Source organism: Chinchilla lanigera, unplaced genomic scaffold (assembly GCF_000276665.1).
Source record: "Chinchilla lanigera isolate Chin_1 unplaced genomic scaffold, ChiLan1.0 scaffold00041, whole genome shotgun sequence".
NCBI lineage: Eukaryota > Metazoa > Chordata > Mammalia > Rodentia > Chinchillidae > Chinchilla > Chinchilla lanigera.
Genome location: NW_004955442.1, coordinates 16,912,388 through 16,930,583, shown reverse-complemented (window position 1 = coordinate 16,930,583; position 18,196 = coordinate 16,912,388). Strand labels below are relative to the sequence as shown.

Genomic DNA, 18,196 nt, shown 5'->3' with positions numbered 1-18,196 from the left:
AACTGCATAGCGAGACCCAGTCTCAAAAAGACAAAAATAAAATAAAATTTAAAAATAATAAAAAGTATCCTTCTTGAACTCATGCTGTCCCGGGAAAAGTTTTTCTGGGAGAGGTTATAAGAACTAGTAGCATGACACCAGACTGAGGCAGGAGGATTACTGTGAGTTCCAAGCCAGCCTGAACTACATAACAAAACCCTGTCTAAAAAAGAATTAGTAGCATGATTAAGACAAGGAGCAGTTTGAAGGAGCTTGAGGTCTGTACTTGGAATAACTAAGCTTGCTGACAATTCCAAGGAAGAGAAAACCCAGAATGCAGCTTTTTGTGTCCTGACTGGAGGAGAGTGAGCTTCTTCCTCCCTCTCCTGTGCTGTCTCCAGGCTGGCAGTGGAGAGAAAGATTCCCTGCTTCCAGAGCCAGGTGACTCACTCAGCCTCTGACGGGATGATCAGAGGAGGGCAGATTGTTGGCCAACGAGTCTCCACTTGGCTGGACCTGAGGAATCTCAGGAAGAGTGTTAAGCGCTGTCCTGCCAAGGACCCCCACCCAGAGAGACTGATTTAGTTGATCATATTGTAAAAGCATTCAAGCAGTTCTAATGCAGAGCCAAAGCTGATAATTATGACTGTGGCAGGGCCTGACATGTTCACAGGGGCCTGAGATGCATTTGTCAATCGTTTTATGATCCCCCTAGATCTGCCTGGGTTTATGAAGACACAACCCTTCTGTCCAAGCCTAGTGATCAGATGCACCAGCTACTGGGCAAGATCTGCTGTTGAACACATCCTCCAGGTACAACCCCCTCAAACAGGTAGGTCTAGCACATACGGGCTGGTAGGGTAGACTCCTGGGTCTTTTTGAGCAGTACCTCTTTGTTCTTGCTTGGTTTTGAGGGGGTTTTTGTTTGGTTTTTTGAGATAAGGTTTCACTATATAGTTCAGGCTGGCCTTGAACTCACAATGTAATCCAGGCTGGCCTTGAACTCACAGCGATCCTCCTGCCTCAGCTCCTAAGTTACCAAGTTTCCCAGGCCGGGCATGAATTGTGATCCTCTTCCCCACAGCTTCCTAGAGCGCAGGGGTCACAGGTGGGCAGTAGTACTTTAAAGATAGAAATTAGAGTTTTAGTATCATTTTTTCATTCAGTTTTCTTTCTTTCAACAACAGAGATCAGGGGCTGGGGATTTAGCTCAGTGGCACAGCACCTGCCTGGCAAGCGCAAGGTCGTGAGTTTGATTCCTGGTACCGGAAAAAAAGCAAAAACAAAAACAACAGAGATCATTCTTTAAACATTTCAAACATCCATTCCTCAGGAATATGGTGGCTACATTTGCTGAGTGAACAGCTCTACGATTCCAGGCATTGGCACAGCACCCCACTGCTGTTGGCCCACTGCAGGCCCCACTTCTGGCTTTTCCCCCAGTTACCTTTTCCAGACATCCCTAGTCACACCTTCCCACCCCCATTTCAACGTTTGGGCTTAGTAAGGTCCTTGGGCATGACTCACTGTTTGATTTTCCTTGTGTCCAACTCATTACTTTGATAGGCACACCTTTCCTGACCTCCACGATGTTAAAACTCATGCCTCAGCAGTAAGGAGAACTGCTTTTTCAATTGTGATTGAAACATACATAACAGTGGTGGCACATGCCTGTAATCCCAGCTGAGGCAGGAGGATCATTGCAAGTTCCAGACCAACCTGGGCTACAAAGTGAGCTCAAAGCCAGCCTGAACTGCATAGCGAGACCCTGTCTCAAAAAGACAAAAAAAAAAAAGAGAAAGAAAGAAAAAGAAAAAGAGTTACAGTTTAAAAGTGAAAAGTTGAAAACAAAAAAGAGCTGGCTGTGTGGCACATGCCTATAATCCCAGCACTTGGGAGACTAAGGCAGGAGGATTGCCATGAGTTTGAGGCCAGCCTGGACTATATAGTAAGTTCACAGCCAGCCTGAACTGCATAGTGAGACCCAGTCTCAAAAAAACAAAACAAAAAAAACCAGTCTTGTCTAGCACCATCTTCCTGATCATACCCATGGGGAGCTGGTACAGCAGCAGCCATGCCCTCTGGTGGCCACTTCTGTCTGCCCTCTGCCTTATCCATTCCTACCCTTGAGCCATGGGCTGCTGACTTCTTTTTTGAGTAAGTAAAGGTTACAACTGACTCAGATCCACATGATCCCTGCTGTCCTCTCCAGGTGATTTGTGTTAGGACAGCTATTTGGCCACTTAAAAGAACCAAAATAATGTCTTGACTTATGCAAGACAGAAATCTGTTTCTGTCTCACCTAACACAGCAGAAACAACTAAGAATTGAAGTGGTGGTTTGCAGATATCACGGAGCCACACTCTTTCTGTGTTGTGGCTTTCCAGCTTCCATTTTGGTTTCTGAGGTGGCTGCTACACGTTTCCTACCACTTCCACCCATGGTCCAATGGCAGAAAGGGGCTTGGCAAGGAGAGAGCATGCTCTTCCCTCCGCTGCAGGACTGAGTTGTCACACACCTGTGTGCATTCCACATGGCTCCCCACTGTCCTGCACGTGACTTCTGCCTGAACATTCTTATCTTAGTTATAATGAGCTAGTGTTCCAGTGTATACTGTGTGCCAGATACTATTATAAGCTCTTTATATGCACAGTTTAACTCCTAAAACAATCTCCTGAGTGGATATTGCATTCCTTATACAGATAAGGAAGCAGGCACAGTCAAATCCAGTCACTGTCCTAGGTCACTGTAGGAGCAAGACTATGGCTCTGGGGTCTATTTTAAAATTCTTTGAAGCCAGACATGGTGACACACACCTATAAGTCCCATCACTCAGGAGGCTGAGGCAAGGAGGATTGCTGAGAGTTCAAGGGCTACATATCAAGTTCCAGGCCAGCCTGAGTTACAGAGCAAGACTCATCTCAAAAAAAAAGAAAAAAAAAAAAAATTGAAACCAGGCATGGTGGCACAAGCCTGTGATCATAGTACTCTGAGAGGTTGAGGCAGGAGGATTGCAAGTGAGCCCCGCCTGAGCAATGTAGTGATTTAGCAAGGCCCTGCCTCAAAATAAAAAAGGCCTGGGGATGTAGCTTAGAGTGAGGGCTCTGGGTTCAATCTCTTGTTGTTCATGGAGTTGGTGGGAGAATGGAAGATTCTTTAAGCCAACCATGGTGGTCCATGATTAATCCTAGCACTCAGGAGGTTAAAGCAAGGGGATTGACAGTTCAAGACCAGCCTGGGCTACATTGCAAGTTTGAGGCCAGCCTGGATTACATAGTGAAACTTATCTTTAAAAAAAAAAAAAAAAGTTTCTTGAACTTGGAGACTGGCATTCTAGGAAGTCCATGTGTGAAAATATCAGTTTCACCAAATTCTCACCTGGGTTCTTTTGTATCTGTCTGAGAGACTGATCGGGTAGATGAAGCTTGGTTAATGTTTAATGTGTGGTCTTTGTTACGATTGGCTCCATCCACAGCAGGCCCTGGTGAACCTCCTGCCTACTAGTTCTGTGCAACCAACTTGTGCAGCTTTCTTTCTATATGAGAGAACTTCTTAAATAGATTCTGTAAAGACTTAACACGCAAAACATTCATGTTGCTTTTATTTCTTGGGCTGCTGGCCTACAGCTGCAACTGAGCTCCTAAAAGAATGTGAAAAGGAGAAGCCCCCCTGCCACAGGGGGGCTTTCCTTTTATTTTTTTCTTTTTGGTTTTTTTCTGGCACCAGGAATCAAATTCGTGACCTTGCGCTTGCCAGCCAGGTGCTGTGCCACTGGGCTAAATCCCCAGCCCCTTAGAGGGGCTTTCTGCTGTGGTACCACCAGCCTTCACCTTAACTATCTCTTGTTTTATCTGAGCAGTCACCGGGAGTTAAACTTTGGAATGTGCCCAGGATGACGGACAACAAGGATTTAGAAGCTGAAATCCACCCCTTGAAGAATGAAGACAAAAAATCACAGGAAAATCTTGGAAACAGGATTAAAAATGAAGATAACTTAAAAAGCGCATCTGGACAGTCCCGGCTCTCCCGATGCCGAACAGTGGCATTTTTTCTTTCTTTGTTTATCTGCCTTTTGGTGGTGTTTGTGGTCTCCTTCATTATCCCATGTCCAGACCGACCAGTGTCACAGAGCATGTGGAGGATCGATTACAATGCAGCAGGTGAGCCTTTGGGGACCCTCCTCCCAGGGAGGCTCCAGGTCCTTTGGGGAGCAGCATTGCATGTCTGTGAGTCCACCTTGAGTGGCCACCAGCTCTTCAAGGAGCCACCAAGCAGCCTATGAGTAAAGCTGCACCCTGGTTGGGAAACAAGCACATGTGGTTAACACTTGATTACTTTTCTTACTAAAGAAAATTGATTAAAATTGAGAACGATTGTCATAAAATGTGAAAACTATGCAGCGGGGGGGTGGTGGGGCTGAGGGTTTAGCTCAGTGGCATAGCGCTTGCCTGGCTAGCGCGAGATCGTGAGTTTGATTCCCGGTACCAGAAAAAACAAAACAAAAACAAAAAAAAAACACAAAAAACTATGCAGCAGGCAGGGTACTCCTGTCTTCCTGAGCTGCTCCAGCTAAGGGAAAGGACATTAATTTCTGTACCATAAAGTGGCCTTTATGAAAAACAGCTGAGCCAGGCGTGGTGGCGCACACCTATAATCCCAGCACTCGGGAGGCTGAGGCAGGAGGATCGTTGCAGGTTCGAGACCAGCCTGGGCTATAAAGTGAGCTCAAGGCCAGCCTGAACTGCATAGCAAGACTCTGTTTCAAAAAAGACCCCCCCTCCAAAAAAAAGCAGCTGAGTTAGCCTCCTCCAGATGAGCAACATCTACAGGCACGTCCAGGGGTGGGAGAGCTGATGTTCTCAGAGTACAGTGTGCCTCAGTTTATGAACTTAATTTGTTTTATGCTTTTGGGGAAGATGGCTGAGTTTGTGTTTATATGGGGAAGGTGGCCGTGGTCATGTTTGTCACCTGATAGGGAGTTTACGAATGGAAGCAAAATTTTGCCAAATGCTTTTGTTTGCAAAACAAATTATTCACAGACAGAAGCATTTAGCTGGGCATGGTGGCGCATGCTTGTAATCCCAGCACTCAGGAAGCTGAGGCAGGAGGATCGTTTAGAGTTCGAGGCTAGCCTGAACTGTATAGAGAGACCCTATCTCAAAAAGACAAAACAAACAAACAAACAAACAAACAAAAAAACAGAAGCATTCATGAACTGAGTTCTTACTGTGTTTTTTTGCACAGACTTCTTTGATGGAATCAAGAGAATTTCTTTTTTTTTTTTTTTTTTTTTTTTGCCTTACCAGGGATCAAACTCACGACCTTGCACTTGCCAGGCAGGCATTTATGTCACTGAGCTATATCCCCAGCCCTACGTTTGATTGATTGATAGATAGATAGATAGATAGATAGATAGATAGATAGATTTTTTTTTTGGCGGAGAATTTCTTATTGAAGCTTCAATTAGGGTCAGTTCTATTAAGAACATAGTGGTTAATTTTAACAAAGGGAATGTGTTCCACTGTTTTTTGCAGCTTTATCTTTTCTTTTCTTTTGAGACAAGATTTCACTATGTAGTTCAAGCCTGCCTTGAGCTCACTATGTAGCCCATGCTGGTCTCAAACTTGCAGCAATCCTCCTGCCTCAGCCTCCTGAGTGCTGGGATTATAGTTGTGCATGTGCCCGGCCTTATTGTAATTCAAATGCCATCAAATTGACTTTTTCCCCCAGTACATGAGTCACTTATTATTTCTCTAGTTATATAATAACAGTGATGAGATTACAACTCTTCCACTTGTGTCTTTTCTGGGGAAAGGAGTTTGACTGATGGAACACAGACACCACAAGCTGAGAGTCTGTATTCTTGACAATATCACCTCTGACCAGTGCATATATTCTGGATAGTCCATCCTATCAGTCATAAATCAAGAAATCACTTCCCCTCACATCGTGAGGATCAGTAAGAGGACAAAGGAAGAGTAGGAGGGTAGAAGCATCTGGCTTTTTTGAAAACAAAAGAAGCCAGGCCTGGTAGTACACGCCTATAATCCCAGCACTCTGAGAGACAGAGGCAGAAGGAGCACACGTTCAAGCCCAGCTTGGGCAATTGAGTTACTTAGCAAGACCCTGTCTCAAAAAAGAAAAAAAAAGCAAGGGATGTAGCTTAGTGTGAAGGCCCTGGGTTCAGTCTGCAGTACAAAAAGAGAGAAAGAGGGTGGAAGGGAGGAAGGGAGAGAGAGAGGAAGAGAAGGAAAGAATTATAATATAAAAACATCCATAGAAAATGTTAGCTTAGGTGAAAGCAAGGTGTCAACAATACTTTTATGGTTGAGGGGCTGGGGATTTAGCTCAGTGGCACAGCTTCTGCCTGGCAAGTGCAAGGTTGTGAGTTCGATTCCTGGTACCAGGGAAAAACAAACAAACAAACAAAATATATATACACTTTTATGGTTGAGAAAGAAAATTTGAAAAAGGAAAAAACTAAACTATAAGTTTTTCTGGGTTTTATTTTTTGTTTTTTGTTTTGAGACAGGGTTTCTTTGTACAGTCCAGGCTTTCTCAAACTTTTGTTCCTCCTCCCTCTGCCTCCTCAGCAGCTGGCATTTCACACATGCTGCACTGTGCCCAGGCATTTTAACCTTTTCTAAGTACACAGCTCAGTGATGCTGAGTACATTTACAGTGCCCTGTGACCATCACCACCATTTCTAGAATTTTATTGTCTCAGATAGAAACTCTGCCCAATAAATAAGAACTCTCCATCTGTTTCCAGGTAGCCTCTGGAAACCTCGAATCTACTTTCTGTCCCTATCAATTTTCCTACTCTAGGGTACCTCGTAGAAGTGGAATCAAATAATATTTGTTCTCCAGTGCCTGGCTAGTTTCACTTAATATAATATGTAAGGTTCATCTATGCCACATGGACCAGAGCTTTGTTCCCTTGCATAGCTGAACCATGTTCCTTAGTATGGCTGTACAGTCATTCTTCAGTACCCAAGTGATATTACTGGTTACAGGACCTTTACCCCAAAGGGTAACATGATCTGAGGACGTTTGTGTCCCTCATATAAAGTTACACAGTATTTACATACTGTGATCCATGCATATCACCCTATATACTTTATTTACTTGAGATGGTGTCTGTGTTGCGCAGGCTAGCCTCAAATTCCTAAACTCAAGTGAGCCTCCTACCTCAGCCTCCTGAGTAGGTGGCTTGATGGGTACATACCCCTAAGCCCAGTATCCTTTATGCTGTAAACCATTTCAGACTACTTACGACACCTAATACAATGTAAGAGCTTAAATAGTTGCTATACTGTATTGTTCAAGGAATAACAGCAAGGCAAGAGAATCTGTATATGTCTAGGGCAGACACTTTTTAAAAATTTGTTTTGTTTTGGGCATTTTTTAATTCTAATTTTTTTGATCTAAAATTGGTCAGATCTGTGGATGTGGAACCTATAAATATAGAAGGCTGACCATGCAGCGTCAGTTTATCATTCACCTGTTGATGGGCAGGGTTGCTTCCACCTTTTGGCTGTGGTGAAAAAGGCTGAGTGAACATAGATGTACAGGTAGCTCTCAGAATCCCTGGTTTTGATTCTTGTAGGTATGGTAAAATTGCTAGGTCCCATGCTAGCTCTATTTTTTTTTTGGGTACCAAGAATCGAACTCATGACCTCAGGCTTGCCAGGCAGTTGCTATGCTAGCTCTATTTTTAACTGTTTTGAGAAGCTGCTAGACTTTTTTCACAGTAGCTGCACCATTTTACATTCCCACCAGCAATGTATGAAGTTGTAAGCAATACTTGTTTTCTGTTTCTGTTTTTGACTAATAACCATCCTAGTGGGTCTGAAGTGATAGTTCTTTGCGGTTTTGATTTGCATTTCTCTAATGACTACCAAAGTGCAGTCTTTTCATGTATTTTTTGGTCATTTGTACATCTTCTTAGGAAAAATGTATATTAAATCCTTTGCCATTTTTGAACTGGGTTGTTTTATCATTGGGTCACAAGAGATATATTCTGGATACTGGTCTCATATGGTATATATGATTTGCAAATATTTTGTTGGTTTTTTGTTTTTGTTTTTTTGGGGTTTTTTGGGTCTCGCTTTGCAGTTCAGGCTGGCCTTGAGCTCACTCATATAGCCCAGGCTGGCCTCAAACTTGCAGCGATCCTCTCGCCTCGGCCTCCTGAGTGCTGGGATTACAGGCATGCACCACCACACCTGGCTTTGTCTGTTTTTTTGAGACAAGGTTTCACATGTTGTTCAGACTGATCTTAAACATGCTATGTAGCCTAGGCTAGTCTCAAACTCATGGCAGTCCTCCTTCCTCAGCCTTCTGAGTGGTGGGATTACAGGCATGTGCCACCACACCTGGGCTTTCACTCTCTTCATGGTGTCTTTGAGGCCTGAAAGTTATTAATTTTGATGAAATCCAATTTATTTTTCTTTTGTTGCCTGTGCTTTGGGTGTCATATCAAAGAAATTAACAAGTCCCATGCTGTGAAGATTTTATTTGAAAGCGCAGAGTTTATCATTTGAGTCCTTGAGTGAAAGAAAGCATGAGCCCCTAATGAAGATGGAGTGTGGCTGTTGAGAACCCACACGGGCCTAAGATTCCTTCAAAACAGAAGGTGTTCAGAGCAGCCGCTCATGATACCTGATGTCTTGATATTTCTCCTGAAGGTTAACACTGATGATACCTTTCCAGCCTGTCATGTGCATGAAGAATTGCTGCACTTCTGGAGAGGTGTGAGGAAACTTCTTGACCTAGTGAAAAGTCCCTGGTCTTGTTGGGGGGACTTCACAGTGGCAGGTTCAAATGGCATCAAACTCCGTAGGGCAGAGAAGTGGATAATGTTGTCGGACTTGAGCTTTTTGTAGACAGGCATGGCCCATGGAACATAATCTCTGGCTTTCTTTTTCAGTCACCTATGACTTTCTGGCCATGGAAGACATAAACAAGGACAGGATCCAAGATATTGTCTTTCTTTATAAAAGTACCAGCAGCAGTAACAGTTTCAACCGATCCTGCACTGATGAAGGTAACTGATTTTATCTGAAGAAGGAGGGACTCACTGCAGGAAGAGGGATCTTTGTTTCGGCTCACCTGCTCCCTTTCATGGCGTGTGAGGGGTGTTAATAGTGGCAATTCTGAGGGGCTAGGGATTTAGCTCAGCGGCACAGCGCCTTCCTGGCAAGTGCAAGGTCATGAGTTTGATTCCCGGTACCGGAAAAAAAACCAAACCAAAAAAAACAAAACAAATAGTGGGAATTCTGGAATCTCTGCTCTGGATTACTCGCCTGTACTTATGGTGTTTAAGGGAAGCAAATAGTAGTTCTGGAAACCATCCCATCATTCCTCCTTCTTGGCAGGACGGGGAAGAGGCCAGGAGTCAGGCTCAGGTCCCTTGCCCTGCTTGGAGCCAACACTAGAGTCCCAGGAGTCTGAGGGCTAAGGGGCAGGAAAAAGGAAATGGGCAGAGTCAGGGGGCAGGGCTGGGGCAAGGTGTGATGAGGGCAGCAGCAAGTGGGAAACAGCAGGTGGTCTGACAGGCAGCTGTGGGTCTCCCTTCCAGGCTTCTCCTCTCCCTGTGCCTTTGTGGCTGCTGTGTCAGGGGCTAACGGCAGTGTGCTCTGGGAGAGGCCTGTGGTCCAAGATGTGGCATTTGCGGAGTGCACCATGCCCCAGCCATCAGACAGTAAGACGTCCTCTGCCTGCGTGCTTGTGGGAAGACCCGGCTCTTTCCTTGCCATCAGCCTGTTCACAGGTGGGGGCTCTCGCTGTGGGGGTCAGCCCTGAGTGCTGCCTCAAGGGTGGCTGACTGGGTAGGGACCTGCAGAGGAGATGTGACCCTTGAAAGTCATATGCCCGAGCTCCCTCAGCTGCTCTGGCACATTGTATCTGTGCCTCGTCACCTCAGGTTCACATATTGCTGTGGGTAAATGCAGTCAGAGGTCACCTGCCCTGAGGTGAGGAGCTGAGGCAAGCTGAGGAGGAAGGGTGCAGGGTGGCTGCATAAAGGGATGTCCAGGCCTGTGGATACGCAGACAGCCTCGGGATCAGGTCTCTGAGCCTTAGGGGAATAGCGCATTTCAGCACTGGGGGAAGAAGTCATGGTGGGTGACTTGGAGAAGGCCCTTGGCACCTTACCAAGGCCATAAGGAATTCTGTGCCTAGAACTTGATGGATAATGGCATTTTCCTTGCAAGTTGTAGTTTTTTATTTTGGGGGATTTTTTTTACAAATTGTAGTGTTAAGACTTGAAGGGAAATAAAGAACAGGCTAGAAGTATTTTAAGAATTGAGGAGTAATCCGGAAACAGATGTGGATGGGTTAGTGTCCTGTCAGAGCCTGTACTCAGTAGGCCCAACTCTGGGTGTGATCTGCCTGGTGCTGAACTGTATTCCTATGACCCACAGAGGCAGAGTCTCCAGGATCCTGTAGTGCTGGAGGTTGGGTATCATCGTCTGAGATGGGAAGGGTCCCTCGGTGTTCTGGAGCAGCCTGTGCTTGGTGCCCCACAGCTGAAAGCCCAGACACGAAATGAGGGAGAGCCACAGGCCCCGGGAAGGACCCTCTTAGCTTTTGTCATGTAGCCAGCCATGGTGCCTCACATGGGCCTATGTGTGTGTTCAGCAGTGCTGTGTCCATCCTTTGACAAGGACTGGCAGACTGCCTGCACACATTTCTGCTTCTGAGAGTGCAGTGGGTCTGGCATCCTGAGGATGGACACAACCACATGAGTTGCTGCGAAGGGGGTTTGGAGCGGTGTGCAGTGACAGTGTGCTTGGTTTTAGGGGAAACCCTGTGGAGCCATCCCAGCAGCTTTGGTGGGAACACGTCTATCCTGAGCCCTCTGCTCCAAGTACCTGACATCGACAGTGATGGTGCCCCAGACCTGCTGATCCTCACCCAAGAGGGAAAGGAGGTGCAGACCAGCGCAGCTCTCCTCCCACATCTCCCAGGCCACTTGCCAGTAGCCTCTCCTCTCCTCCTTGTTCACGTCCACTGCCCAGAGAAAATTTAGGTCTGAGACCATGTTCCTGACGCCCACAGTCCAGTGTGCTGAGGTGGCCCCATCTCTGTAGGAGCTTGTGTGCCTTCCCCAAGAATCACAGAGTTCCCTTCTCACTTGTGCTGCTGCTGTGTTGGGTGAGGCTACAGGCCCAGGGCTGCCCTGCATCTCTAGGCAGGCTGTGCCATGCAGAGGCACAGATCGTCTATCACAGCACTCTTCCCAAAGCAAGAGAACTTTGCCTTCTTTGGCTTCACCCTAAAAAACCCTCCTTCCTATGGGCCAGCTTTCCTTCTTCCCTATTGTTCTTCCTCATTGTAGGTCAGCGGGTCCATCTATTCAGGCAGCACTGGGCACCAGATTGGCCACAGAGGCAGCCTCAGTATGGATGGAGACAGCAGCCCCCTTCTTCATGTCACCAGGATGGGTGCACACTACATTCTCCTGCCCTGTGGTATGCTCTCCCACCACCTTCCCATGGCGGGCTTCCCTCTCATGGTGGCACTGGGTTAAAAAGGTAAGCTCAAGCCAGGTGTGGTGGTGCACACCTTAATCCCAGCATTCTGGGAGGCTGAGCCAGGAGGATTCTAAGTTCAAGCCCAACCTGGGCAATTTAGCATTTTAACAAGACCCGATCTCAAAATAGCCTGGGTAGTAGCTCAGTATGAAGGTCCTAAGTTCAGTACCCAGTACCACCACAAAAAAGAAAGTGAGCTTAGCACCAATGGAAAAAGCAGTGTGTGCAGCAACCACCTATGAGGTGCCTCAGCTCCTGCCTGTATTTTAGAAGTACCAGTTACTCACTGACAGTCAGACCCCAAGCACCTGCACTACGTGCTGTTGGAAGTGGGGCTGGTGGGTACACCTGGACCCAGAGCACAGCGTGACTCTGGTGACTGTGGGCTCTTCCTTGTTTTGAATAGCAAGCTCCCTCTGCGGCTGCTCTTTGAAGGATCTCTATGAGAAGGTGACCAGGAGAGACGCCCCATTTAAGAGTGACCCCCACTGGGAGAACATACTCAATGCCTCCACCCACAGGCTCCTGCCCAGGTTAGTCTGAGACACAGGGATCTTTCCCACAGATCACAGTCTGTGCAGCACAGGACAGCCAGGCAGGCCGAGGAACACTGGGGCCTTGCTGGACTCCAAGGCCATCCTACAGTCAAATATGAGAAATGGGCAAACACTGAGCAAAACTGAGGAGAAAGGCTCCTGTTGGAGCTTATCCCCATAGACAGCCAGGTCCTGTTTATATTTTCCGGCTGGCCCACTGAGAAATACAGGGCTCAGCCCCCAACTAGATGGGTTTCCTGGATGCAAGACCCATCCCAAAGATCCTGTGCTCTTCCCTCCCACTCCCCTGTCTAGCTCTGGAGCAGTTCGATACCTGATGAATGTCCCAGGGAAGGCCGGCCAGGATGTGCTCCTCGTTAGTTCAGAAGCCTGTGTGCTACTGGATGGACAGGAGCTGACTCCCAGGTGGACCCTTGGCGCAGCGCAGGTCCTGAGGTATGGGGCTTTTGTCCCAGAGCCATGCAGTTGCTGCAGACTTTGCATGGATGCACCTGTTCCCCTGCCCAACCTCCCAGCAGATCCCACTGGCTGGTGAAGAAGATGAGGCGGCGCTGGGCTGGAGGGGTGTGAGATTCTGCTGGAGTCTTCTCACCTGTCCTGGGTGTTGCCTCCACCCATAAAGGCCCAGGGAAACCGCTAGTTATGGATATCAGCTCCTGGTCTTGGGGTGGCCACTGAGGACTGAGTGGTATCCCTGTCACCAGGTATTTCCTTCATTTTAGTCATTTTACAGAGATCCCTGTGAGCTCTTTTCCTTGATCTCTTTCTAGAAAACCTATCCTTGGCCACTATAAACCAGACACCCCAGCTGTGGTCATTGAAAACGGAACTGGCATTGATAGACAGGTAGGCAGTTTCCTCTGGAGGTGCCCCCTTGCCTGTAGCTGAGGACCAGCTGTGAAAGCAGATATGGTGTGGCCCTGAGGCTGCTGCCCTCAGAACTGGCAATAGCTTCTGGCTTTCCATAGTGATGGTGTGCTGGGGTGTGTACCTGTGCAGGCCCTGAGGTCCTGATAACCACAGTGTCCCTTCCCTCTCCAGATCCTGCTTCTGGACCTCCACAGTGGGGCCATCCTGTGGAGCCAGACCCTCCCGAGCTTCCCCGGGGGCCCGCCATCCACCAGCCTGCCAACTGCAGACCACCGCTCAGCCTTCTTCTTCTGGGGCCTTCATGAATTGATTGGCACCAGAGGGATGGTATGGGGCACTCAGGGAACACCCCTGTGCCAGGAGCCGTGGCCAGAGAGGCCAGGCTTGGGTCCTCAGAAGCTTTTGATGGCTGGGCCACCACAGATCCATTGAAGCTGAGTGAGAGCTGGTCCCAGTAGTGACACTGAGGGGAAAGTATCCTGGGGAGGTCCCCTTGGGGATGCATGAAAGGGATCCAGGAGCATTGGTGGACAGCAGTGAGGGGGCAATGCTGATGGACACTGAGAAGGACCAGGACTAGGTTGGGGAAGGAGGGGCTGGAAGTTTGTGAGACCCCAGGTGGGATCTGTGGGCACAGAGCTCTAGGCATGGTTGTTCTAACAGCAGTGCCCATGGGTTGACCCAAGCATTGCCAGGGATGATGCGAGAGTCGCAGGCTGAGTGGCATATGGCTGCAGCCCTGGCATAGCAGAGCACAAAACTCATTGCTGGTTCTTGCCCCAGGATCCCGAGGGTGCCCAGCACAGTCTGTACATGTTCCACCCTACCCTGCCCAGCGTCCTGCTGGAGCTGGCCAACATCTCCGCCAACATCGTGGCCTTTGATGGTAAGTACAGTTGGGCCTGATCTCCCTGACCCCAGGTCCGCTGTGACTGGTCCTGAGAGACGCTGATGGTATGTCCCCCACAGTGGTCCTGTTTGAGCCGAGCCGCCATGCTGCCTACGTCCTCCTGACAGGCCCAACAAGCTCGGACATGCCTGGCCTGGTCTCTGTGGTCAAGCACAAGGTGCGGGATCTTGTCCCAGACAGCAGAGTGGTCCACCTGGGTGAAGGCAGGCCAGACAGTGACCAGGCCATCAGAGATAGGTTCTCCTGGCTGCGGTATCGGAGTGAAGTGTAGGCGGTGCCAGTGGGAGCCCATGGAGAGATGCCAGCTGTAGAAATGAAACCTTCTGGGACATCCACCCTTCCCTCTGCCTCCACACTGAGCCTTGTGGCAGTCTCCCCTGGGGAGCCATGGCTTTGTATGTCATACCCAGGGACTTGTGTGGGGAAGCCCTGGACACCACGGCCATCACACGGTCACATCCTGGGCCCCATGGGGTTATGTGCGGGCTAGGCTACCTCCCTGTGTCTTGCTGGGCAGAGCTCAGGCCTGTAGCTCCTCCCCCTCACTAGGAGCCCCTGCCACACCACCTTCCCTCCCACCGGAAAAGCCACTGTTATGGGACGTGCTGCTCCCCAGGGTCATCACATGTGTCCCTCTTCTTCCTGCCTGGTTCTGCCCTCTGCACCATCCCCGAGGAATCATGAACTCAGAGGGTGGTGAGCTCTGGGGGTACCTGAGGCCTCACAGCCTCAAGCCCTTCCCAGAACAGAGGGAATATCTCCCATGCTGGTTGAGGAACAGGGCTTGGGTGTGGGGTCTCCCTGACCAGTGGGAAGAGCCGGCGCTAGAGCTCACAGGTGCCCTCACTACACACTGGATCTGCTGACTCTAAGGAGGGCTCTGTGGCCCTGGCATGGTGAGCACCCCGCCCCTACCCTGGTGCTGCTTACTGATGCAGGAGGACTCACCTCTGTGCCTTCTTGCTCCTGAGGCCCAGGGGCAGCTGCACCCCATGTGCAGCAGCCCTTCGCAGCCCAGAGCCCAACCTTTGTAGCAAAGCAGCCTGACTCTGTCACCACAGAAAATACCAGAATAAACATTTTTACACTGTCTGGAAAAGCCCCAAGTGCAAGCCTGCTTGCTGTCTGCCTGCCTGTCTCTCTGCCTCCATGGAACAAAGTACTACAGTAGTGACCAGGAATTTTCGGGCTAGGCTTCCAGCTGAGGGTGATGGAAGTGAAAAGGTGAGTGCCCCACTCATACCTGCCCATAGACACAGCACCCAGCAGTCTCCTCACAGCCTCCAGGCAGGTCTCCACTGTGAGGAGCCCTGCGGCTCAGGCCAGGCACTCAGACCCTTAGAGTGAGTCTCCCGTCTGGTGGCTCCTGGGGACAGGAAGCCTGTTTTACAAGAGTTGAGAGGCCAGGCAGAGGTTTCCCTTCTTCCAACAGTGGCCTTCGGCCCCTAGACTTGTCCATAAATACCTACGTACCCATGACCACTTGGTCCTGGGGACTGCCAGGCTAGGGGCTTAACAGAACCAGGCAATGCCAAATAGTGCCAGGAGCCCCTTGGCAACCCCAGGCCTCCTTGGCAGTGCCCTTGCTCTTTGCTGGCCTCCTACACCCTGTTCACCTTGGCCTGCCTGAATGGACAGTGCTGCTGCCTGCTGACTGGGCTCCCCAAGGCTGCAGACGAAGTCCAGCCTGAAGCTCCAGAGCCTGGATCCCTGCAGCTCAGCCGCACGCCTGGGCCCTCCACAGAGGCTGCCTTTCATACCTGAACTGTGCCTGTTGACCTTCCCTCCCAGCCACTTCAGTCACACACATGCTCACACCACACATGTACACCCACATCATGCACATATACTACCTGTATAGGTCACAAGCAGTTGCACCACATACCCAGGCATGAACTACACATGCTCATGAACACATAGGTCCCGAGCTGGACCCGCAGCAGAATGGGCTCAGAGTGAGGGACAAGGGTCTTTTATTTCTGTGCCAGAAGCAGCCCTGTGTTGAGATAGACCCCAAAAGAAGCTGGCCTGTAACTTCATCTAGTCTGGAGGAATGGGGGACACACAGTGGGGAATGCCAGTGGGTGAGAGGACTGGACTCTGACTCTGCCAGCCTTCCGGCAAAGACTTCCCTGCAGGGACCAGGAGCCTCGTGGTCAGGGCAACAAGGTGCAGCTGTCCGTGAACGAATCCAGTGGGGAAGCTGCAGCTCAGGTCAGTGCTGGACGGGTATGTGGGATGCATAGTGAGGGAGACTCCTGGGCATAGGCTGCCAGTGAGTGTGCAGCCGCTCCAAATGCTTCAGCAGGGCCAGGGCCCCAGAGCCCCGGTGGAGCTCTCCTAGACAGGGCAGGCTGCCCAGAGACCTGCATATCTGTGTCCTGCCAGTAACAGATCCTGCCTGGCCACACTCGGCCAATGAAATCCGCTTCCTGGGACTTCCTGGCTCAGCCTCCCCTCCAGGCAGGGGCAGCCTCATTGGAGGGAAAAGGAGAAGCAGAGAGAGGCTGGACTCTGCACGCACTAGGACGCCAATACTGGGAGCTCAGCAGCCATCAGGAGAGGGTGACCCCGCAGTCGCACGGGGCCCAGGCATGATGAGAGGAGTCCATCTAGCCCTCCCCACCCCCACCTGCAGCGCTGCTGGGGGCTGGAGGTTCCCCAGAGGTGGGGAGAAGAGCGGGGCTGGGGCTTGAGTGCCGACGCTTCCACATAAACGGGAACACTCTGTGGGCAAGAAGGGGCTGAAGCAAGTGGCTGGAGGGCCCTGTCCCCTCCCTGCAGAACCCACTGCTTCACAGGCACAGGGCACTGCCCAGGCTCACCGTCTCTTTGTCTCCAGTGGGATCACAGCCTCCACCAGCAGGCCCTTATACATGTCAGACTTCAGGAACCTAGGGTAGGAGTCCTGCAAGAGACAGTGTCCAACCCATGGCCCCTTCCACCTCCTCACCCCTCAGCCAGGCCCATCTGAGCACTGCTGGGAGCTCCTGCCCACAAGGGTCCCCGGCAGAAGGGCGCTGGCAGCAGCCAGACCAAGTTAGACATAACCCAGGAACTGTTTGCATCAGTGGGGCCATAGCCAGCCAGAGGGGGGCAGGACACACAATGCTCACACATGGAGTACAAACTAGGATCCCCAAAGCAGGGGCAACAAGGGAGCCAAGACACCTGGGTGCCTCTACAGAGGGAGAGCAAGGATGCATAGCCACACAGACAGCAAGGTGGCGAGAAACTGCACGTTGCTAAGGGTAAGGAATCTGCAGCCATCATTGCTCATGTCTTAAAAGAAGAGTAGCCGGGCGTGGTGGCGCATGCCTGTAATCCCAGCACTTGGGAGGCTGAGGCAGGAGGATCGTTGCAAGTTTGAGACCAGCCTGGGCTACAAAATAAGCTCAAGGCCAACCTGAACTGCATAGTGAAAGCCTGCCTCAAAAAGAGAAAAAAAAATTTAAAAATAAGAATAAAAACCAGGCTGGACGTGGTGGTGCACGCCTGTAATCCCAGCACTTGGGAGGCTGAGGCAGGAGGATTGTTGTGAGTTCAAGACCAGCCTGGGTTACAAAGTGAGCTCAAGGTCAGCCTGAACTGCATGGTGAGACCCTGTCTCACAAAGACAAAAAATAAAAACAAATAAAAACCAGGCATGGTGGTGCATGCCTGTGAGTTCAATGCCAGCCTGCACTACATAGCAAGACTGTCTCAGAAACAACAACAACCAAAAAAATGAACTACAAAAGAATAGAAATAAAGTATTTCACCAGTGTCAGAAAGAAAGAAAAGAAAAAAAAAAAAACACTTAATTGTTAAGTTAGTGAAAAGGGGAATACAGTGGAAGAGCTGGGATAGAAGCTAGATTTATTTACATGTGTCTTGTTCTATATATTACATTTGGAAACTGTGTAGATAGTTTACATTTAAATAAGTAATTCCCAGACATTGAAAGGAAAGGGAAATAAGACTGTGTGTGTCCAGGTGGTGGCGTCACCCTAACCACACCTCAGCTCTCAAGGGAAAGTCTCCGGTTGGATATATACAAGGAGTCAAAAAAAGAAAAGCGGGGCATGGTAGTGCATGTCTGTAACCCCAGCACTCAGGAGGCTGAGGCAGGAGGATCGCTGTGATTTTGAGGCCAGCCTGGGCTACAGATAAGTTCAAGGCCAGCCTGAGCTGCACAGCAAAACCCTGTCTTAAAAAGACTAAAAAGTAACAATAGAAGGTGGACACAGTGGCCTGGGCCTATAACTACTGCTACCTGGGAAGTTGAAGTAGGAGGATCACTTGAGCCCAGGAGTTCATGGCCAGCCTGGACAATACAGCAAGACTCATCTCAAAGAAAAA

General features: G+C 49.5%; 2 protein-coding genes across 7 annotated transcripts in view; one reads left to right on the top strand and one right to left on the bottom strand.

The window, feature by feature from the left end:
* The window catches only part of Itfg3 (integrin alpha FG-GAP repeat containing 3), a 35,180-nt gene extending 20,226 nt beyond the window's left edge, over positions 1–14,954 (top strand). Inside the window, exons 2-13 of one of the 2 annotated variants that reach the window (XM_005391667.1) lie at positions 695–811; positions 3,839–4,139; positions 8,911–9,027; positions 9,562–9,753; positions 10,784–10,914; positions 11,323–11,455; positions 11,925–12,051; positions 12,370–12,510; positions 12,846–12,921; positions 13,117–13,272; positions 13,729–13,831; positions 13,915–14,954. In XM_005391667.1, the coding sequence (XP_005391724.1) occupies positions 3,872–4,139; positions 8,911–9,027; positions 9,562–9,753; positions 10,784–10,914; positions 11,323–11,455; positions 11,925–12,051; positions 12,370–12,510; positions 12,846–12,921; positions 13,117–13,272; positions 13,729–13,831; positions 13,915–14,126 (1,656 nt within the window). In that variant the 5' untranslated portion in view covers positions 695–811; positions 3,839–3,871 and the 3' untranslated portion in view covers positions 14,127–14,954. The remainder of the gene's footprint in view (positions 1–694; positions 812–3,838; positions 4,140–8,910; positions 9,028–9,561; positions 9,754–10,783; positions 10,915–11,322; positions 11,456–11,924; positions 12,052–12,369; positions 12,511–12,845; positions 12,922–13,116; positions 13,273–13,728; positions 13,832–13,914) is intronic. The other variant, XM_005391668.1, reaches the window with a different exon arrangement.
* Positions 14,955–15,811: 857 nt separating this feature from the next.
* The window catches only part of Rgs11 (regulator of G-protein signaling 11), an 8,791-nt gene continuing 6,406 nt past the window's right edge, over positions 15,812–18,196 (bottom strand). For 4 of the 5 annotated variants that reach the window (XM_005391662.1, XM_005391663.1, XM_005391664.1 and 1 more), the window contains exons 16-17: positions 16,681–16,763; positions 15,812–16,582 (exon numbers count right to left, since the gene is read on the bottom strand). In XM_005391662.1, coding sequence (XP_005391719.1) covers positions 16,468–16,582; positions 16,681–16,763 — 198 coding nt within the window. In that variant the 3' untranslated portion in view covers positions 15,812–16,467. Of the gene's footprint in view, positions 16,583–16,680; positions 16,764–18,196 lie in introns of those variants that run through there. The other variant, XM_005391666.1, reaches the window with a different exon arrangement.